At 39.5% G+C, this 23,271-nt stretch overlaps 1 protein-coding gene across 4 annotated transcripts in view; it reads left to right on the top strand.

The window, feature by feature from the left end:
* YAP1 (Yes1 associated transcriptional regulator) overlaps window positions 1-23,271 on the top strand; it is an 84,514-nt gene that overhangs the window by 27,589 nt on the left and 33,654 nt on the right. For all 4 annotated transcript variants that reach the window (XM_072326734.1, XM_072326732.1, XM_072326733.1 and 1 more), the window contains exon 3: window positions 17,632-17,747. In XM_072326734.1, the coding sequence (XP_072182835.1) occupies window positions 17,632-17,747 (116 nt within the window). The remainder of the gene's footprint in view (window positions 1-17,631; window positions 17,748-23,271) is intronic.

Raw genomic sequence — 23,271 nt, 5'->3', positions numbered from 1 at the left:
TGTTGCTTTGTGTAATCTTGTATCAGGAAAGTACCCATCATTTTGGGGATTGCTTTCAGAAATAGTCCTGAAAGCTCTGCCTAATACATAGAGCAGAAAGAAGGGGCTGGTTACAGTGTGACTGTTCCTTGGCCCAGTTGTGTCATCACTGAAGAATTACTGCAATCTGAACCTTTAACATAAAAACGTAGAAAAACAGCCCCAAGCGTTAACCTCTTCCCATATTAGAGATGTGAGTGGGGTCCTGGTCTTGCTGCCGATGGAGATTTTCTTGTTGTTCTCTTTCTAGTTTCTGCAGTTGGTTTTGATGCTCTTGGATATTGTAAGTACTTCGGTTTGGGGTGTCATTTTTTTTTTCTTTCTTTCTTTAACTGTGGTGTCTGTAAGAATACAGGAGTCACTATAAAGTGATGTTGCTTTACCTCTTCCACATACTGCATGTAATTCCTTATAAGTAGGTTAATGAAGTCACAGGTCAATAAAATCATGAAGGCCTCTCAGAAAATATGGTTTTGTCAGCAGAGCACCCTAGTGTAGCTTTGGTAGGTGAGGGCAAAAGGAAAGTTTTTGCCAAAGTTCTTGCACCATCAGAGGAACAGAGGCAGGCCAAGAGAAGTGCCTCGGCCTGCTGCAGGGTGTACTGTGTGAGAGTTGTGCCTGCAGAGTAGCAGCAGCCAGAAAGGTGAGAGTTTTTGTCCCAGACCAAAGTGATCAAAGGTGTGCATATCAGCAAGATATCAGCAAGACAGTGGGTGTCCAGATGTGCTACTCCTGACTCACTTACCTCTCCCAGGCTTCATTATTGAGGCATGTTGGTAAGCAATCTGTTGGAAGTGTAAATGATTCAGGTAATCTGGTCGCTATGCTTCATGGTGACCAGCAAATTGTGCATGTGGTGTTTGTATGGGAGCTGGATGATGCTGCGTTAGGTGTACCATCCCTAAAAGAGGCTTGAGAAGTGCTAGTGTTTATCATAAAAGATCTCATGTAAAAGAGTGTGAAAGTTGGTGGGTTTTTTGTGCTTGGAAAAACATTGTTTTTGTGTTATGTGCACCACTTGGCTTTTTATTATGGTATGGCTACTGTGAAGATTTCTCCCTGCTTTCCTGTTGCTTCTGCATTTGAATGTGGACTGGTTGGTGAGCAGTTCTAGAGATCCTTTGAAGTGTCTGTACCATTCAAAACGTTTTTACAGCTGAACAAATCCAAGTAACTGGGAGCAAAATCCCACTTAAACATCTCTACTTTTATGTGAACTATGATACTGCTTCTTTAACAACAAATTTTTACAGGTTTTGGCTTAGTTGCTTCAGAGTTTTGTCATTGTCAGTCACTTACTGTTGCTTCCCAATGCAGGGGGGTTGTTCTATATGTTTTATGAACAGAGGTGATGAAGTAAGGGCAGGAAGCCTATTGATTTCCCCCTAGGAAGAAAGGGCTGTGCAGCCTCTCTGGTGCTGGATGTTGTTAAATACTGAGAGTAGTTTAATGATGAGATTGCAATACCTTGTTAGTGGGGCTGCACAACGTGACTCCTTCTGGAAGTACTTTGGATCCTGGTACCGTAATGAACTCAAACCAGCTGCAGAGATGCTTTCCGCATCAGGCACATAGATGGCTGGGTTTTAATTAGCTACACCTGTCCAAACATTTGGTGATGGCACTGAACTGAGAACTCGATGCCATCGGTTATGGAGTGGAGGAGAAAGCCTGGCTTTACTTCCATGGAGGAAAGAGAACAATGCTGAGAGTCAGTTTTATTTCTAAAATGATATAAAATTGTGGCTCTAAGTATAAAATCTCAAACTCCCTTTTGAAATAGAAAATGGTTGTATTTTCATTTACTTGTGCTAATGCTGAATCTGTTTCTTTGAGGAAGGTGCATCAGAGTGGCTAGATCTTCTGTTGTCTGTACCACTACCACAGCATCAGAAACTTGAGAGGAAAGACTGAATAGTTGCTGTATATTTGAATTTATAGAGCATGTGGAGTGCATTTTGTCACCATCTGACTCGCACCAGTTGTTTTGCTGTTTTTTCCAAGGTGTCTTCATTACTTGTCTTTAGTACCTAGAAGAGGCTGGGGTCTGGTGCCTGTACGTAAGCTGCCATTACTCTGTAAGGTATTAAAATGTCTCCGCTGTGATACTGCTCAGTAGCTGGAAGATGCCACAAACCTGGGTTGTGATTAGTCGTCTTCATTTCGAGCTTCATTAAGAGGGTGTGACCTGTGGGTTCCAGTTGATTAAATCCAGAGATGGGGCAAGTAAACATCTGAAGACATACCTTTTTATCCAGACCAAGGCAGAGCAATATGCATTTGTTTGTATTCTAAGAGAAGTTGAACTCATTGGCACGTTTTCTTTGTCAAGAACTTTGGTCAAGAAAAGAGGGTTAAAAAAAAAAAAAAAAAGTGTATGCTAAAGTGTTTCTGTGAGTTTTCCAGGAAGCAATAAAATGTTTCAGAATGCTGCATTTCCAGGCTGCTGAAAAAGTAGAACTTTGAAAGTGTTTTTACTGTCTCCATAGAAATTCTTTCCTCCCCCACCATGTTCTTTCATATTTAGTTTCCATAACCAGCTCACTATTGTGAAGGAGGGGAAGTGCCGGGTAACTGCAGGGAAGCCAGCCAATCACTCCAGCATCAGAGCAGACTGCAGGGCTTGTGGAGCTAACCTTTCTGACCTTCACAAGGGGCCTCTCTGAGGAGAGCCATTTTTCCTGCCTTGTAATGGTAAAGAAAAAACTTGGCAACTGCTTTGATCAGCAAAGCAAAAACAAGGAGAGCAAGGAGTAAATGGGCAGCTTTGTGCTCAAAACTGCCAAGTCAGTGCTGGCTTTCTCTGCTCTGGGAGCAGTGTTACCACCTTAAATAGAAGACGTGTACATTTCTCTGAGGTCTTGGGATATCTGGTGTATAGATTTAGAAAATCCTTCTGCTCAAAAGTAAGACAAAATCATGGTTGTTACCAGTTATGGCACAGTGAAAGCGTCTCATCTAATAGATTGCAACGTGAAAGTGAGGGAACTTTTCCTTCCTTATTTTTGGAAGCAAGATTTTCAAAAGAGAAGGCATTGCACAATACTTTTAAAAATAGTTCTGGTACTGAGAAGTAAATGTCTCTTGCATGCAGCCGGCATATGTTTTTACTGTGAAATTTATTGCTTTCTGGCTTTGGATGGTGTTGTGTTTCTCAGTTGATACCTACAGTGTATTTCAGATGCCTTGAGGAAGGAACAGTGGTTTTACTTTGCAAGTATTTCAGATTTGGTTTTAACTTGTACCATTGCTTTTAAAAAAAATCAGTTCTTACACTGGCAATATTTAACTTCTAGCTTCACTTCTGCCTTGTGTTCTTTTTATTGTTTTTTGGTTGCTGATCTTCCAGTGCAGCTGCGTACTTCCATTACAGCTCCTAGTCTCTTTGGTAAGTGATGTTTCTGCTCTGCAGTAGCTTTCCGCTCAGCGGATTGAGTTGTTTCTTTCACCTGAGCATATTCTTCTGCCTGAGAGCAGGAGAGGGCTGCTGTTGTTTTCAGTCGGTATTCCTTCCATTTCAGTGAGTATGCCTCACAGCTTAATTCACTTGAGCAGTGTATTCCTGTGAATTCGCAGTTCGTTCATTCTCGGTGAGAGTTCTTCCTGCTGTCTGTAAATTCTGCCAATTTCTGCCTCCTTCCTTTGCTGCCTCACCTTCTCCCTGTGCAGTTTGGCTCCTTAGAAGTTGTTGATATTCCACATTGCCGGATTCCTGTGCTGATTGTATTTCCTCTTAAAGACTTCCACTGTCCACATTTGTTTGATGTTTCATCCTTTCCTCAGCCACTCCCTGGTTAATCATCCCGGTACTGCACTCAAGTGGCTGACACTTTATTTTTGCTCTTTCATACATGACTAAAATGATAGTCAGCTCCACAGTTCTGGGCCAGGTGAGCTGCCTTCACAGCGTCGTTGTTTTGGGGAAGTACCCTTCAGTTCTATGGAAGTGCAGAAATGCAAATGAGTTTTACTGTCTAGCAAAACAGCTTTAAGTTTTCAGTGTTAGGGTTAACAGCTTATTAGATCCGTGCACGTTTTTGGATAGGATGCAAGTTCCATTTCCAATGAGACAGTTTATTTCTGTGCAAACTGTTTTTTCAGTAACTTTCAGCTTCAGGGCATCCATCTGTTGCTCCAGCACCTGCAGTGGTGTTGAGGTAAGTTGTGTAGTATCTGTTGAAGATCTATAAGAAATCTATTTGCTTGAAATCCCTCATCACTGATCAGTTTCTAAGTGAGATGTATTGGAGAGGCTCCCACCAGGACATTGTGTGTTCTGTGTACTTTCAGTGTAACAACACTATACAGTCTTTCTGCTGGTACTGTATTCAGGGAACACCTGCCTTCTGCCTCAGCCTTCAGTTCCACTGACAAAAAAAGTCAGAGAGCAGTTGCAGGCTCTGTGGGCAGAGGAGCGTGCAGTGCCTCCGGGCCTCCTCCTTGCTCAGGTGGAGGTAGTGCTGGCAGTGCCAGCCTCAGCCATCTCTGGGCATGCTCCAGCACAGAAGGTGGTATTGGGTCGTTTGCATGCTCCTCACCATCCTGGCAGCTGTTCCCTTTAGGAAAAGTATGTGAGTTAGAAGATAGACTGCTAGATTACAGGGCTGCTGCAGTCAAGGCTTGTTTAGTTAGCCAGGTAAGACTGAAATGCTGAAGAGGTCCAAATGTGGGTGAAGTCAGAGAGGAGGAGGAACAAAGCACGTTAAATGGGGATTCAGCAATAGAAGCGCTCAGCTCTAGGGCTTTGTTCACTTTCTTAAGTTTCATATTGAATATTTTCTCTGTATTCTGCAGCATTTTTCTCTTGTTGCGCTATTATGTTTTTCTCTTCCTCATCTACATGAAATATGAAAGTAGGTTCCTTGTAGGGAAGAACACGGTATTGCCAACAGGCCCTTCCTTGTCTTAATGTGGATGTTTGTTACAACTTTCTGAAAACAGATTTCTGAAAACATATTTGAAGGATAATAAGCTGTGAGGGAAGGAAGACTTGGAGTTTTAATATGCCAATCTTTAGAACGTCAGTCGTGGGACTTAGAATTATTTTTTTCCATTTTAATGTCTGGGTTCCTGTAAGAAGTTCTGAGGTGAGGTTTGATGCTATGTCCTTTGTAGGGATATCAAACAATTACAGAATAGATTTTAAAGGTAGCACTAAACAGGACGTGATTGCTGCTGAGCTTGGAGAAGGTGACACATTGTGGAAGGAAGTTGCCTGATAACTGCCTGCAATTGTAAAGTGGTAAAGCACAGCTCCAAAAGCTTTAGCCAGCTCAGTGTTTACTTTCTTGTCCTTTCGGTTCAAAACTAAGGAACTGGGAGCCAAAACGCAGAAAGGTGTGTTTCCTTCTTCTATATCTCAATGCAAACTGGTTGTGAGAAAATAGAATTTGTTTTAAAAGCTTTCAGTGTGCAGTGACTTGTAGCAGTTGGTTTGGATGACTAAAACTGATCGAACATCTTGTGGGAATGATGATAAGTACTGGGGCAGGACAGACCCAATGGGTCACGTTAGCTCAGTGCGCGGCTCTTGCAGGCTGATTGTGGGTGACTGTTAGGGAATATTAATTAAAAAGAAATTGTGGGTTTCATTCTGCTCTTTGATATATCTTCTGTTTTGCCTGCAAGTGCTGGTTTACATTTGATCTGGAAATTACAGTCCGGATAGCAATCTAGATTATGGAGTTTAAAGGGTAGTGGTGGAAACACTCTGAAACTTGCTGTGACAGTGGCTTGTGTTCTATTGCTGCATTTGTATGCAATTCACATTGCTCATCCCAGCAGGTGTGTGCCAGGTAACCTGTCCAAAGGCTTGTCCATAGAAGGTGGCATGGAACTGCTGTGAATGTTGGTTCATTAACTGGGATCTCTAATCCACTGCTTAAGAGAGTTGTGTCCTATTGCTCAGTTCCTGAAGCCACTGATATGTGACAGTACACATTTGGCACTTCTGAGATCACTAGCAGTGCCTCTGCAAGTACAGCTTTCAAAAGAAATACATTCTCCTTCAGAGTATGTGCTGGTTGTTGGACAGGTCAAACCTAAGCAAATAAGCAGAACTTAAACTTTGGAGCTTGTGAAGTTACAGTTTTGCTTGATATGAGGTTGGTGAATCCAGGTCAAAAGCAGCCCTGTAGGATGATGATAAGAACACATTGAGATCAGTTTGTCCCAGAGTTCAAAGCGGAAAAAAGCTTTTACACAGATGAGGGACTTTCTGAAACTCAGTGAGTTCTGTTGGTGAAAAGGAAAAGCTGGAAGTTGATAATGGTAGCTTTTGGAACTGAAAGGGAGTGGAGGAAAGGGATGGGTCCTAGGGAAGTGCTGACTAATGGTCAGCAAACACTGGAAGGGAGTTCTTGTGTTTAAGAGCTGGCCTCACCTCCTAAAAGGAAAATAAAACCCAAACTATTCAAGCCCAAAATGTGTATTGGGGAAGCCTCTAAGCTGGCCTGCTTTTATGGCTAGGCTGTGTTGTATTAGAGAAGGCTTATCTTTACCTATGTAATTATCTTCATTCTCTTGGAGAATCTGCTATAGTAAACCTGATTTTTAAATACTAGACATACATTTTTATGAGTACATTTAAAAAAAAACAAAGATAATAAGAGGATAGAATATTCTTTCTCCTCCTCCCTCTGCATCCCCCCCAGCTGCCTGTAATGACTGAGTACTGGGATGGATAGGGAAAAGGGATAGATTAAGACTATTCCAAAGTTGGAATTAATTTACTCTAAGCTAAGGTGATACTTTTCATTATGTAGGATTTGTTGGTGACTTCAGCTCTGAATTTCAGTAGAAGTTGGAATCCATTATATATAATGATTTGTTTTGCATCTGAGGGTAGGACCGAGCAGTTATTGAATAGCAGCTGTCACATATAGTGAAGTACTTAATTTTTGACACAGATGGAATTGTAGCATATCTCTAAAAGAAACTCATTTTTAAGAACCATTTGTAATTCTACATTATTGGTGTTGCAGTGTTAATTTCCTGAAATAAATTGAAATTGAAGGTCTCTTCTAAAAACTAGCCTTAGCGGTTACGAGGGTCTTTGCTTTTTGCTTCTGGATAGAAAGAAAGTTTGAGGTCATTTTCATCTTGTAGATTTTGCTGAGCTTCCCCCAGACTCATAACAATAAAATATATTTTATTATTATTTCAGGCATTTCAAATGGAAAACTTCCATGTGATGGTTTCTGCAGTGACATTTGAGTTCAAAATCAGCTTTACCTTTATTTATTTAACAGTGTTTCTAAAATACTTTATAAACTAAAGTTATGTATGCTCTTTTTGAGTGGTGAAGGGAGCTCTAGAACCTGGAACTTGAAAATCCTTAGGCTGAAAACGTTCTACGTTGCTTCTGAAGTAAATAGAATAGCTTTAAATACTATACACTTAATTGTTATAGCTACTATTTAGCTTACATAGTTTAAAATACCTTAATCTTTTCTTGTGCATTTGCTCTGGATTGGCCTTGCCAGCTCAGGTTGAATGGGTAAATAAAACTAACTTTTCAAAGCATAGCCTTTGGACACTATTTTGTATCTGGGTGCTGAGAAATCAGTTCCTTCTGATGCTTCTCAACCTGGGAAATCTGTCTCTGTGGGGGATGAAAAAGAATAATCTGCTGGTGAAAAATCTAGTTGCAGGATTGCCTGGAGATGGCTAAGCAGGTAGCTCCCACATACCCACTCAGGCGCCAACTTGCTGTTGGCACAGTTTTCTTTGTTTTACGTGGTTATCTGCAAAGTCTTTAGGGACAAGAATCACTTGCCTCCTTCCTCAGTAGTGCTCAGTGCTTATCTGAATTGGAAGCGTAACGAGCTTTACCTGAGATGTGATCATAGGAGTAAATTGGAAAGGGGAAAAAAAAAAGAAGTGGAAATGCAGGAAGTGGAAAAAAGCAAAGGGAAGAAAAGAACATCAACATAATTAGAAGAAAAACCTAAATATAAAAAACACGGGATGAATAGAGTTGCCAAATCAGAAGCGCGAAGAAAGAAAATAGGGGAATGATGGTGTATTTGGTTTGGGTTGTTTTGTTTTTTTTTTCTCCCAATCTGAAATGAGAAAATGCTCACCCATCCATATGACTATTGATATGCCTATAACTTGGAACATCTAAGCAGGTCTTGCACCGTGAGGTGGCTGTTCTGAAGCACGTGTTTAAGAATAGTTGTCAGTATTAATTTTAATTGCAAGAAAAACAGATTCTCTGCTGTTTTTCAGCAAAAGCTGTTTGTTTCTATTAGGTCCTATTTAGCAGTTCCTTGGTCAGCCCATCCTGGCAGGGCCATCTGGGAGCGATCACTGCCAGAGCACTCAAGCAAACAGTTTAAACTGCTCTTTGAGACTTCCTACTTTGAGCAATAAGGAAATAAGCTGAAGAATCTTTTAATATTTTGTTTTCCTTGGTGGTGGTTCGCCTCAAGGTTATTCAGCAGGATTGCTCGGAACCCCCTTTAGATACTAAGGCAGCTGGCTATTAGCAGCTTTTATTGCAGCATGCTTAGGCAAGCTTCTCTGATTTGAAAACCTTCAGGCAACCAAAAACAGGGGGAGTAGAAAGGGGCGTAAGATTGTTTGGCTCCTAATCTTGCAAAGATGCATTTGATTTCCCTGTTGCTTTCTTTTGTCTCTACTTAAGAGCTAAGTAGGGTGAGAAATGAGGTGGGGACTCAGAGATGAAAGGACTAGAAGATGATAAGGGCTTCTATGGCCCATCACTTCTGAAAATTACCTGTTCTGCCTTTTAATAATGTGAAAGTTAGTGTTTGTGTAATCTTGTCTTTATTGTTATAGAAGACAAAATGGTTGCGTCTGAAGGTCTTCTTTTCCCTCCCTAAGTAAAGACATAGGAGGGCAACTGTAAAGTAAAACCAAATCCATTAATTCCACTTGAAATAGAGGTAGATGCAGCTCTTTCTTTAGATTTGCTCTCCTTATTGATATCTTGGTCACTTTTATTTGAAATTAAGGAGAGAAACAAACGTGAATTTTGAGTGTGTTGACTGGCTTAACTGTGGGGAACAGAATTCTTACCTCTGGGGGACAGGGTGGAGAGACAGGAGAGGTTTCCTTTAAATGTAGTCTCCTTTTCTTCTGTGGAACAGAGAGGGCAGGCTTAAAATCAAATCTGGTGATATCAACCGTAATCATAGAATTTAGTCCTCTGTGGAGTTTGGAAAAGGACTGAGCCTGTACAAGGATGTAAAAGCTAGGACTTCTCTTTTTATAGATACTGCAATACTGCTGTTTCTTCTAGTTTTCAAAGTAATGGAAAGAGCCCTGGAAATTAAAATGTCCTCATTCCATTCTTCTCAAACTCAGAAAACAATAATATTTTATTTGGGGGATCCACAGAGGAATCCAAGAATCATAGTTCCTTTTCAGAACACTAAATCCTTAGTGTGTCTTATTGAGAATTGTCTGTGTGGACGCCAGTGCTAGGAAAGGCTGCCACTGAATAATTTTCAGCATTTTGTATATCTTCAGCTCTGTTTCATATACCAGTGTCCGTGGCTTCATGGGATATGCTTTCAGGACTTAATGTTAGTTCTTATCATCCTGCAAGTTGGACCTGCTTTAGGAAGGAATTCAAGAGGGATCTGTCCAAGAACCTGCCTGACTCTCACAAGTTTGTGCAAAGTCTATTTCTCTACCAATTAAGACTTCTGTCAGAGACGTTTAAGGCATTTAGGTTGCCTTACTGCTTTGCAGTAATCTAGGGTTCAAACTCTTAATTTGTGCAATGAATTTCTGTTGCCTGGGGCTATTAGGGCATTAGTAGGGTAACAACTATCTGACAGAGGTCTGCTTGATGTTTTGAGTTGATAGCCTCTTTCTACCTGGTTATCATAGAATCAAGGTGGGAAAAGATCATTGAGTCCAGCTGTGAACCCGCCACCTTGCCCACTAAACAGTGTCTCTGTACACCACATCTGTTCATTTCTTGAGCACCTCCAGGGATGGTGATTCCACCCCTTCCCTGGGAGCCCTGTGTCAGTGCCTCACTGCTCTTTATGAGAAGAAATTTTTCCTGATACCAAGCCAGAACCTCCCCTGGCACAACCTGAGGCCATCACCTCTTGTCCTATCTGCGACTATGTAACTGTCAACAGGATTTTTGTGCCCCCATTCTTATAATAAATTTTGCTTTTGTTCTTCTCAAAGTCATTGAAATCACGGCTGTGGCACAACACGATTGCATACTTAACAACTACCTGCTGCTTTTAGTATGTGCTTTTGCAAGCTGAAAGAAGGATAGTCTGTACCATCATGTAACCAAGTGTGCTCTGTCATCATATGCCTGTGCTTTGGCTTAGTGAGGACGTCGCCAGTAGCCTTAATGGAGTAGTGCAATGCAAGCTTTGTTTAGTTAACATATGTGGATCTGATAAGGAAAATTCAAAGTGCTCCCAAATTATGTATTACAACAATAGTCCGAAATTGAGTTTCTGTTTCTTTGAAGCAGTTAGGCTGTGGTTGGAGGCAGTAATGTTATTGAGACAAGCTGTGTAATGAATCTTAGTTTCATTCTGCTGGTTTTGGGAGGTCATATTACGATGCTATGAGTTTTACTGTGTGTTCCATATTAATTTATAGTAATCCTGGCACCTAGGGAAACCTTGCAAATCAAAGGGAGAGGATAACTAGAAACAGTGCTTTCCAAAGCCATAGGTGAGATATCAAGTCTTCAGATCAAGATATTCATTGCTGTGAACAACAGTTTTTCCATTTGTTTATTTAATTATTTATTCAAGCAGACAACTGGAAAGTTCTTAAAAAACCTTAGGCCACTATAAGTGTATCTTCTTGTCTAACTGGTTCAAATTTAGGACACTGTTTGTGGAGTACTGAACAAGAGATGGAGATAATTGCTAACAACAAAGCTGTCTCATTTATCCTTGAGGCTTTTTTCTTCACTGTTGCTGCTTGGAACTGAAATTTGTCATCTCAGTGTTTTAATTCTAGGTAAGGTATAAATCCGTGGCTTTGTTAAACCATTTGCGAAGAACCATACTTCACTTTTAAGTCAGCAACCCCTGTGAAATTGACCAGTGGAGCTGAAGGCTATTTTGTGTTTTAATCTTTCAATTTCTTGAAGTACTACTTGTGGGGTAGAAAAGAGGGTGCACCAAGAATGTCACAACTTCTACCCTGAGGCAAAGCTGAATCCATTTAATTCTGCTTAATAGTATCCTAGGAACACTGTATTAGTCATAACCCAGAAAGCTCTACGTCCTACACCAGATTTAGAGAGTGCTGCTAAAAGCTTTTCATACTGAGGCTGTTTAAACTTTTTCTGTTATCCCATTTTTAAACCAAACTTAGGTCCAACTTCTCTTTTATGAATTTACATTCAGCTCTGTTCTTGAATTAGTAAATATTGTCACTTTCACAACTCTACAGTCACTTTACTACTGTTTTGATTCTCCAGTAGAGGTTAGGCCCCTGCAGAAGTACACACTCAGTTCTTCTCTGACTACTAGCATGGTACGCAGGTGGGTATCTGGCAGGTATCCTGTACTTAGTAGATGCAGGACCAGTTTGTATAAGATCTGTCAGAGACTTGAATTTAAAGGGGAAGTTTGTGACAATTCATGTTTGTACCAGGGGCAGAAATATTTAAATTATTCATGGAATCATTAAGATTGGAAAAGAGCTTTAAAATCATCTAGTCCAACTGTCAGCATATCACTACCCTGTTTGGTTTCTCCCGTGGCAGAAGAGCCAACTTTCAGTATATACATCAAGTTCTGTTGCAGGAGAATGTACTGGTAAGAGCTATAAAATAATTCATTGATGCCGTATACAAGGAGTACCTCACTCTGCTTCATCTCATTTTTGAAGTTCTTAAGTGAGGGGAAAAAAAGGGAAAATGTTCCAGATGATTCTGCATTATGTAGATTGAGGGAAACAGTTTGTTAAGGAGACAAAGGAAAAAATATCAAAGAATGACATAAATTAGAATGATAGGTGACGTGCTTGTTGGTGGAGCAGTTCACATTTGTGAATTAATGACAAACAGCAATTTCATACCAACTTTAGAAAATAATTAGGTTTAGTTTTGTTTGTGCACTTGCTGAAGTCACTCAAACTTCCCAGTTCACTCCTGTTATAATATAAAAAGTAGACAATGCCTAGCTCAGGGTTTTGGTGGGGCTGTCGCAGTGTGCTCAGTGCTGTGTGCCTGGGTTTTTATTTTGTTTTTAATAAAAACAGGATTTCCAGTCAACTCTTAAAATCATCCCAAAACTCTGAGCGCTCAAGTCCAAATTAGTCATTGTGACTTTACTGGAGACTGGAAATAATTTTCTCATGCAGACACAGAATGTAAGGCTGTCCACATTTTAAAGCGTACAGCAATAGAAACATCTTTATGGTGATGCTTTTATATTGAACAACAGCTTTGAATGAGAATTGTATTAAATGAAGGGAGTTCTCAACATACCTTGAGAAGCGTATGTTGAGCAACAGGGGCTCTAATTGCAATAATACAGAATATCAAAATTCTTAAGTAGTATTTATAGTTAAAAACTAACTGTATGGTTGCCTGTAATTCTTGGATTGGAATGGTTATGTAGTTCCTGATGAATGAAGCCTTTAAATGAAGGATTGAAGTAAATTTTTGAGCATCCTTTTTGTGTTAATTCATTTCTGATGTGGCTCTCAATATGTCTCGTCAATGAAGTGACTGGAGAACAAATGGGAAGGTGCATCACACCCAGAGCAAAGCAGATCAGTTCTCCATTTGCAGGAATTGTTTTATTTTCCCAATGTGTTAACACCTGAAGTTGGTTTTCAATGAGAAATGGCATATATATGTTTTAATTGTTTTAGGATCTCCTAGTTCTTTTCCTTTACAATTTAAAAGCAAATAAAAAAACCCCAAAACTTCAAAATCAGGTTAGAAATTGAATCTGACAAATCTTCCGACATGTGATGGTGTCTAATGCCACAAAAGGATTTCTTTCACTTAGAAATTCCAGTTCTTAGTGACTGCAGAAATGTTCTTTGTATTCATGAAATGAGAACATTTTATTTAAAGCTGTTAATGTTGAGAGATAAATACTTTGTATGGCTTTGGAAATAGTAGGAGATGGTGGTAGTGGCTTTGTCTTCCTTGTAAGCCGTAGCACTTTGGAAGTGCTTCTAAGTGGAGGCTGACTGAGGGTGTTTCATAGATCAATTTCTCTTCTTTACACCAGGACTGACATAAATGGATGTTGTGTTGAGAGACATGGTTTAGTGGGAGCTATTGGTAATAGGTGAATGGTTGGACTGGATGATCTTTTAGGTCTTTTCCTACTGTGCTGATTCTATGATTCTCTGAAATTTGCTAACAAATATTGTGCATGTTCAGTGTGTCTTGGCTTTGCTATTCTAAGGGCTGTTAACTGTAGGTTTATGGTATAATCTAAGTTGATTTAATCAGCTCTTGCGACAGGACTTGACAAGGATTTGCTTCACCAAGACATCAGTGAACAATTAGAGATAGGTAGCATGATGCTGGATTTGAGACTTTATTCTATGAAGTAAAATGCCTTACGTTCCTTGATTATACTAGAGATTGGTTTTAACTCTGAGATGCTTTACTTGGTCTATGTTTTGCACAGAATTCAGAGCTGTGATTTTACTTCATGAATAGGTTTAATTTTGATGGTGCTGTGTTATGGCTGGGTCATGGATTTCACTGGGTTTGATATGTCACTAATATATAAAGATTTTTTTGCAGCTGAATGTGATACTTCAACAAAATGTGGCTCAGGTGATGGTACTAAATGTAAGCATGGGGGCAGTGGGCATGAAGTGAAGCTGCCATGGAAAAAATCTGTTTGGTGTAGGAAGAGATAACATAGCGGTGGTGTCAGAGTTCTTTTAGGCCTTTTCTGTGCTGCTATTCAAAACAAAGGGAAAGATCTTTACCTGCAGAGAATGTTCCTCTTCTATACTTGGTTTTAAGAAATACACAAGGCTTACAGAAAGTCACCGTGGTGCATGTGCTGCACCAAAATACGGACCTATATTCCTTACTGTAGACTTAGATTTACTTAAATATTTTACCCATGTAAGTGAGCATTTGCCTGCTTTGCATTCCTTCAGTTGGACAGCACAATTCAGAACTTGTGGAGAAGAACTGATATGCTGTGATGTGTTAGGGGAGTTTTTTTACCAAATAGCATTCAGAAACTCAGGTTATGGTGTGGAGAGGTGGGGTATGTGGGAGAGGACTATGGTTTGGAGGCAGTTGAAGAGACAGGTTTTTGAATGAAGATGTTAGGGAAAGGCATATGTAGGTCGGGAAGCAGGAGACTGAGTGGGATAGGACAACGTTGCCTTAGTGAGCCAGCCTAGGGATTGCTGTGATTTTAATATAATCAACTTGATTACTTTGAGGCCTTTCTTTTGTGGCTCTTTTCTAAGAAGAGTACTGGTTGGAGTTCTGTTGGCTGACTGTTCTTGAGGGATATTCAGCTAGGCCAAAGCTGGAAGCTGCTACTGTCTGAACTAGCCGACCATATAACAATGCCGTCTGAGCATTACTTTGCCTCATATAATTAAGGAGCTGATAATGCTGTCCCTGTGCTCTAATTGGCAGTACTTTTAAATTGCTTCTTCCTTTGTCTATCCCTTACTCAGTTATGTTTGAAGAGGTTGGTGACTGCTTCTTCCATGTGTTCCTGTAGGCAGCTGTAAAAATGGTTTTGTAATGCAGCAAGACATGTTTTTTCCCTCTTTTTTTATACTCCACGCTCAAAGAGTACATAAAAACAAAGACTATAAAATACATACCATAGGTATTTGTTTTATAAGTGTGTAGCGTTACAGATATTTTTATAGGAGTTAAATGGAAATAAAAAACTGTGTAATCGTGGGCACAGTGGTGGTTTCCCAGTTTCCGCTGTTCCCAGAACCGAGCTGAGCAAATAGAACAAACTTGAAGTAGAAAGGAGAGGTGGGACGTGCTGGCACTGTAACTTAAACATGGCGCCTGTGAAGCATTATCTGTGTGGTATTTTTATGTCTGTATTATCTTTCCCTGCTTTCACTGCCTTGTAGAATTGACTGTGAAATGAAAGCTGCTTTTTAATATTAAGATCTGGTGTATATATATGGCAGTCTCTACTATGTTTTTTCTTGTTCTATAAATAAATAAGCTAAAAAGAAAATAAGGAAGCCTTGCTGCATGTGGCCTGCTTCTTCATTAAGCTGAATGTTGGAAAACATATGGAAGCAAAGGCACAGTGTGCCTAGGAGTACCTGTACTGAATGTGTGCCATGGAAACTAACGTGGTAGTGACACCATTTTATTTGAACCTATTGTAACAGGGTGGCTTCCTGTATACAATCAATACTGGCCACAGACAAAGTAAGGCTTTGTTTACTGTTACATTCTTGTAGGAAAAGCCTTCCTTCCTATTTTGTGTCCCTCTTGGAATATATCTATAACTCTTTTGGGCTGAAATTTTATGTATGTTTAAAGAAGGTAGAATGAAAGGACAAAAGAAAAAGCTTAAGATAAAACTTCTTAGTCCAAGTCACTTTGCGACACCTTCTAGGTTCTATTCAGGAGACTTTCTGTTCCAGTGTGATAAATAATTGCATGGAGGTAGTTGGGTGACTATGAGGTATTTTATGATCCTTCGGAATAGTACTTTCTTCATTTCAATCAAGTGAAAATGCCTAATACTCACATACACAACTTAGTATTTGGTGTTTAAAAACAAACAAGCAGTATTTTTGAGTACCAAAGAACATGTTAAAAATTCCTCTTGCTAAATTGATGGAGTGCATTTTTATTAGTTGGAGTTAAAGGGTTCCTTAGTAGTTTCTAGTCACAGTAGCTAATTGCTTAGAACAGGGAGAAGATAATGTTCAGTTTTGTATGACGAGGCCTTAACATATGACTTGAGCTCTGGGATGCTGTGGTCATGCAAACACACAAACAAAGTTTGGGATTCACCACCTTTAATGTCTGTGTATTTAACCCAGTTACCTTAGGCTTCCTTCGCAATGCAGAAAATAGATGTGATTCACCTCCTTAAATTTCTCAAATGAATTACATCTTAACAGTGCTCTCATATGTTCCATTCTCATTAGTGGAGAGCAAGGTGACAAGGCCAGATGTTGGTGTCCACATCGGTGAAGGTGCTGAGGTGACCAAATGTGAATTAGCATGTCTAATTACAACACCATCTCCTAAAGCTGAATATACCTGAAAGCTGTGTCAGCTGTGAGCTGGGAAGAATTTCTGCGCAATTACTGTTTAAGTTCCAACATAAAGATGGAAAATGCACAGCCTAATTGATGGTTCTATACAAATAGTGATGCACGAAGATAAGTACAAGATGATGCAAAACATTGGTACAAATCAGGAGTGTGAACTGGAGTACTGAGGCCTGAACTTGGATCACAGTACAATCTGTGGTGCAACTTTAAGTGTAGTACTTTCATTGAAGAAACTGAAAATGGGCATTCTGTGTAGTTTAGAAAGAAGTAACTTTAAGAATATTTAGTATAAGCAAAGAGTGGTACCACGTTAGTGATGTGTTGGCTTCTAATTGTTAATCAAACTATTTTAGTACGAGCTTGAATTGATACCGTCAAAGCTTACTGCGTGTTAGTGGTTTTATTTTTGTCCATGTGAACTTTTCAGAGCAATCTTAATGGCATCAAGATACTATGATGCTTGTTCGTGAATAGCGTGCATTTGTTATTCATTAGATTAGCAAAGCATGCTAATCACATACTCAGAAGATGAAGTAATCATTCATTACATTTGTGTTTTCATTGACTTAAATAGTTTTGTGAATTACAGGGAAGGTATTTTCCAGGGTTTTGTTTTTTCTTTTTAAACAGATAAATCAAACTCCCAAAGTTTTGCCATTATCATCTAGAGAGGGCTCATTGAGTTACTTGACAATCCAACTGTCCTCATCTTTTAATATGAAGTAGAAGGGTAGCTGAACATCACTTGGTTTTGTTTTTATTACTTCTCTAGTGCAACTGGTTACTTAAGTTACCACAGATGTCCCATTCTTGGGGATGGGGGCAGTACTCCATCAGATAACCTGAGAATGTAGGCTACGCACTGAAAGTTGGGGAAGACTGATGATTACTCACCAGTCTGTTCACTACAGCTCCCTAGGCACACTGAGTGTGAACTTGTCATGCCAAACTACTTGACTGTGCTTGAGATTCCAGGCATAACTGGCTGGGTTTGAAATACACTCAGATTGCATTTAAAACTGACAAGTAACTAATCAGCAAGAAAAGGAAGAGAATGTTCAATTCATGGATATGTTATGGTACAACAGTCTAGATTCCAATACTCACGAGGAGCTGTATCTTGCCATTGCTCTAGCTCTAATCACTACAGCTCTTTGATGGGAAAATGATGGTGACCAGAGTAAAGGCTTTGAGAATATGAGGTATGGTAATGCTTGGACAGAGTCCAAAAAGTTCTTGTTTGGTTTTGAATGTGGCTCTTGTTGGCAGGCTTAACCTTTTGTTGTTAAACTTTCTGTGCTAGCAGGTCATTATTGTGAACGCATGACTGTCCTAACTCTTGCTTTGTTTCTGCAGTCATATTGATCAAACAACAACATGGCAAGATCCCAGGAAGGCCATGCTTTCCCAGATGAACGTTACAGCTCCCACCAGTCCTCCCGTGCAACAGAACTTAATGAACTCAGCATCAGGTAAGCAAAAACTGTTTTTGTGGTGAAGGTCATGCAAATGAAGATACTGCTAGCTGTTTTCATCAGGAAGATGTTGTGGGGGGAGAGGAGTTGAAATCTCACAGTTGTCTGTTTATTTTTTTAACTTTAAATTTATAAAGACTGACACATGAAGCAAGGAACTGATACTTCAGGTAAGAGGACATTTAAGGTTTGTCAGCAAAAAGCATGCTGTAAGTTTTGGGTCTATGTTTTATTTTTTCAAATTGATGGCTCAAACATTTGAAGAAACACAATTCCTGCCTCTGTTTCTTCTGACTGAAAATGCTGTTAAACTGATTAAAAGAATTTTCATTCAGTTATTGCTGTTTTGCTATAAAGCCAGAGCTTCTGCAATGTTTGTTTTGTTTTGTTTCGCCTTCCCTTGCTCATTTACTATGCTAAGTGTGTTGTCATTCATTTATAATTCCCACGTTGGTTATGGACATCTTCACTTAACAAATAAAGTGAACACCTGGAAAGTCTTGTTTAGAAGTAAAGACATTTTTTTTCTTCGTTTTCCAATAATTTCCAAAACAATATATTGTGATAATTGTTCTTTCAGCTGAGGAAATCAGACATATTTTCCTGGAACAGAGTAGTTTTTCAGCTAATCTGAAGGAGCTTGTTACTAGACAGTAGTAAATTATGCTTGTTCTTACTATAAAATCTGCTACATGTTTACATAGCTTTGGTGTCCTGGTGATGCAAAGAGCAAGCAGATAAACTTGGTCCCATGCTATTTTTACCGCTGCACTTTTCTCTATGCTTTGTCCCTATCTTGTCACTGAGGTTGACATTTTATTCTTTTTTTTTTCAGTCTGATTTTGTCATGTGTATGTCTGCTTTTCTTGTATTTCACAAAAGTTATCCTCTGGTGCTGCTTTTTGTTGTCCATTTAGACAGCTTTGTTTCATGCTGCAATTCATATGCTGTAGACAATACCAAAAGATTAACAGGCATGACCAAACTGTGCTGTTCATGACTGAGTGTTAGATGGAAGCTGTTCAAACTTTTTGCTGCCTAGGCCAGGAGGTTGGATTATCCTGGAACAAATGAAAGAGTTCTGTTCAGGGTCAGAAAGTCACAATTTGGAACAATTAAGCTCTCAGTGTCTAATGTGAAAACACAATCTATGATTAGTGTTCTTTTCTGTAAATATATGCCAAGAAACCTGTAGTAGAAGAGAATGATATGTTTCTGTAGGACACTTCAGAAGGACAGAGAATAGGAGAAAGGAAACAACTCCCCTGGTCTGTCTTGCCAGATACATAAATTACATAAACTAGATACTAGTCTATTTGAATATGCTAGCCTATTACTGGCATAAATTCTGTGTTTTAAGATGACTCCTCAAACCTTCCATTGTATTATATATAGTATTACAGAAAAGCAGTGTTGATAGTGAAGTAGGATGTGCTGTGTATACTTATTTAAAAAAAAAAAAAAAAAAGAAGATCCTTAGCAAAAAAAGTAAACAAAATGATTTGTTTTAAGGGGGGAGAATCTTTGAAAAATAAGTTTAGTAGTCAGTAATGAAGCGTTATGCTAAAAAGAAAAATCAAGACGTTAAACGTAATTGATTGATGCAAGTGTGTGAGCAAGTGAAACTTCTGTATATCGTTACACTAGCAATGTGATTCCATGGGTGGTACTTGTTTCGTTAAGCTGAGGTTATGTTACTTGGAATTAGCTCTTGGGGGGGCACCCACTAATGCTTAACTTGATTGTGTTTAACAAGTGTTCTGAATTAAATAATATTGAACTCGTATTTATTGTATGATTCCATTTCTGATACCTTATTTGGTAAATCTTCATGTACAGTCTGTAACTGTATATTTGTTTCTACTAGAGCTGCTTATACTTGGTTTTGTCACTTTGTACTGCTGAGTTTGTAGTGGTTTGTGCTTGCTTGATGGTCTCACAAAGGATGAGGGAAAAATGGAAAAATCAAGTAAGTACCCACTCAGCTCAGTGGAATTTAAATCTGACAGCATCATATGGACATAAGGCTGCTTAATGTTCTAATTTGGCAGTTTGGCCTCCAGAGCTGGGAAATAAGGTTGAGACCTTCAAGTCAGAACTTTCCTGTTCTGAAGTACTGCTGGCAGTGAAATGTGCCCTGGTGCTGAGAGAGCCTTTCATGAGAGAGATTGGGAAAAGCAAGTGCAAGTACTGGGGCAGCTGGAGGTCACTGACTTACAAAAAAATACATCCACAAGAGAATGTTTTTCTTTCTGTGCATCCTTGTATGGTGCTTAATAATTGTAGCCCTTCATCAGAAGCTACAGACCGAGATTTAGCATGTTTAATTGAAGAATGTGGTAGTAGCCTGCAAGTAAAGCTGCTGTGGTGAAATCTGAAAGTGGAGGTTTTTAGGAATTGCTTTAAGAGTCACTGGAAGGTTATATTAGCTAGAATTAAGAACAGGAAAACAAACTGGAGAGGGGAGGGATAGAACAGAATATGGAGAAGTGTTGTCTGCGTACTGAAGGTAAACCTGTTGTGTTTTCTGGGTGAGTAGGATAAGTGGAGCTCAGGGGAAGTAGGAGTGAAAACAGATCTGTGGTAAGGATGAAGGCGGGTCAGCAGTGTGCTCGAAGTCTAAATTGGCATAGGGAGGGTGTAGAGCAGCACAAGGCGGAGATTTTTAGGGTTTGTTCCACTTTGTGGATGGACTGTTTGATGTGTGTTAGTAAGAGTATGTCCTCTACCAGAAAGGCATCAGTGTGTGAAAGGGAGGATGTTTTTGTTCTAGGTTCTCTGGTGTGTTTTTGTCTCAGCTCTGCTGAACCTGGCTTGCTCAACTAAACTGTGTCATCTACTAAAATGTTTTGTGCTGTGTGTGTATGCAGAAGCCTAGTGCTTTTTTAGATGGCATTTGTTGTTTAATCTTCTGCTAAATATGGCTGCATTTTTGGTAGTAATAATGGGAATAAAACAAGCTTGTTTCTTTTAACAATGTGGTGTATATAGAAATTGGTTTAGATGGTTCTCTTTCTTTTCTGGTGTTGGTTTTTTTTGTTTGTTTTTTTTTTTTTTTTTCCTGTTGTTTTTTTTTTTCTGTTGTTTTTTGGTGCTTTTGGTTTTGTTTATTTTAACCATTTTACCTTAAAGATTCTGCAGGAAAAGTGATATTTGTTCTGTCTCGATTTATTTTTATTTAATGTTAAGAAAATATATACGGTTCCAACTGAAGTTATGCATCTGAGAACAAACAATGCTTGTTTCTTATAATAATTATAGTTGATATAAATTGAACTAAAGAAAGTGCATATATATGCTTCCCTTCTTCGGTTACTTTTATTTTCTTGAGTCATGCCTAACAGTGCTGCTCATTTGAGCCTCTTCTGCTTGCATGCAGACAGCAGATCAGTGGATCTGCAGCAGATGACCTGTCTGTCCTCCCCTCCCTTTGCACTGCAATTTTGTATTGGCTTTCCTGGTGCAAGTTTTGCAGAAGGTAGTGTTATTTCACGGCCTCCTGAAGTTAGGTTGCAGTGCCACATTTAAGATCAGTGAGGAGATGAACTTTCAAAGTTGTAACTTAAAGTCATCTTGTGTGGTTTGTGTTGCTGGTGGTTGTTTTTTCCCAGTGCAGGGGGTAGAGGGAAATGTAGCAACAACTAAAAGTGTCTCTTCTCATAGATTCTTGCTCCTTTCATTTGTGGGCTTCCATTCTGCGTAACCAGTCCTACTACAAATTCTGCTTTGTGTATATTCAGGACTGCATATGGTGTGTTGTGAAATTCAAGTCTCAAAGTGTCTGCATGACATGAATGTTTCATGTCTTCCTTACCAGTTTTAATAGTAGCTTTTTGTAAGCTGTACTGAGTTGACAGAATGAAGTTGGACTCCTGGTAAATTCTAGACATTTTGATATTGTTTTAAGAAGGTTGATAATAGTGGTGGCATGATTTCACAGAGGAAGATTAAGAAGGTTCTTAAAGGTCGGGGTTTGTATATGGCAATTCTTGCTGTTGGTGTTTCAGTTCTTTTGTCATCTGTGAATTGTTTTTAGTAGTTAGAGATGCTGTTTAATATGCATTAATCTTCTGATTAAAATGCAGTTTTATTTACATTTATTTGACACCTGCTCATCAGAGACTGTAAGGACTTGTGAGATTTATTTGGGATATCAAGCATAGGTTGAATTTATATTATGTTTTTGCTTTAGTTATTGTTGCCTTTATCTGCCAGCAGTGAGCCCTGCATTTCTATGGCAATGATGGTATATTGAGAAAGTGGAATCAAAAATGGAGACACGAGCTGAACTGAGACATGCACAAAGACTTTTAAAATTACGTGTATTTATATTAAGTTACAGCAATATATAAATATTTAGTTAAAGAGGAATGCCTTATCAGTGGTCTTCTAAGGATGGCTTACATTTGGAAGTTGGAATTTAATTTATGGATAACCATGTCTTTTAAAATACGCCAGTAAATGGTGAGTTGAAGGCTAGACTCTCCCTTTGCAAATAACACAATAGAATTGAAAGTAAGTTTGTGGCTGTATTCAGTTGACCAAGGAGGCATCAAACAGAACTGGAAGGATACCGTGCCACAAGGATTTCATAGAATAGTTTAAATTGGAAGGGACCTTTAAGATCATCTAGTTCCAACTGCCCTGATGTAGGCAGGGACTCCTCCTACTAGACCAGGTTGCTCACAGCTCCATCAAGCCTTGCCTTGAGTGCTTCCAGGGAGGGAAGATCCATAACCTCTCTGGGCAACCTGTTCTTGCCACCCTCACAGTAAAGAAGTTATTCCTAATATCTAGTCCAAATCTACTCTCTTCCATTTTAAAACCATTTCCCCTTGCCCCTCCCCTTCCCCCCCCAACCCTGGTGTCCCCTCAGAGCCTTCTCTTCTCCGAGCTGATGAGCCAACTCTTTCAACCTGTACCCATAGGATGCCAAATGTTTATGAAGGTTTAACAAAAGATTGGAAAAGTACTTGCAAGAGAGACCCTTTGGCATCTAATAAATAGGTAAACTCTTTAAGATCAGGTTGGATGGGGCCCTGGGCAAGCTGGTCTAGTACCAGATCTAGAGGTTGGTGGCCCTGCCTGTGGCAGAGGGGCTGGGACTTGATGAGCCTTGGAGTCCCTTCCAACTGAAGCCATTCTATGACTCTGCCTCAGGAGCCCACCTGAGATACCTGGAGGCCAAGCGAGTTATGGCTACTATGCTTTTTGGATCTATATGTGCATTTAGTGTTCCACTGAAATTATAGAGTCTGACGCAGCCGAACAGCTTTCATTCACTGAACAGCAGTAAATGTCCATCCACTCAGTCCAGGTACCTGTGCTAAAAAGACTTCTGGTTACACCCAGCATGGTTGTGGTTGTTGTCTAACATGGACTGGAGCAATGCTGGGAATTCTGTTCCTGACCCTTTTGAGAAAACGTGGAAATGCAGGAATTTTCCCAGATGCTCTGTGTGAGTGTCTGCTCCTCTTCATCATGGCTTTTTGTTTTTCCTCTGTTTGTTTCCTGCAATGCT

The sequence above is a fragment of the Excalfactoria chinensis genome, chromosome 1 (assembly GCF_039878825.1).
Source record: "Excalfactoria chinensis isolate bCotChi1 chromosome 1, bCotChi1.hap2, whole genome shotgun sequence".
Classification (NCBI taxonomy): Eukaryota; Metazoa; Chordata; class Aves; order Galliformes; family Phasianidae; genus Excalfactoria; species Excalfactoria chinensis.
The sequence above is the reverse complement of the archived record's forward strand: the minus strand, read 5'-3'. Positions and strand labels throughout refer to the sequence as shown.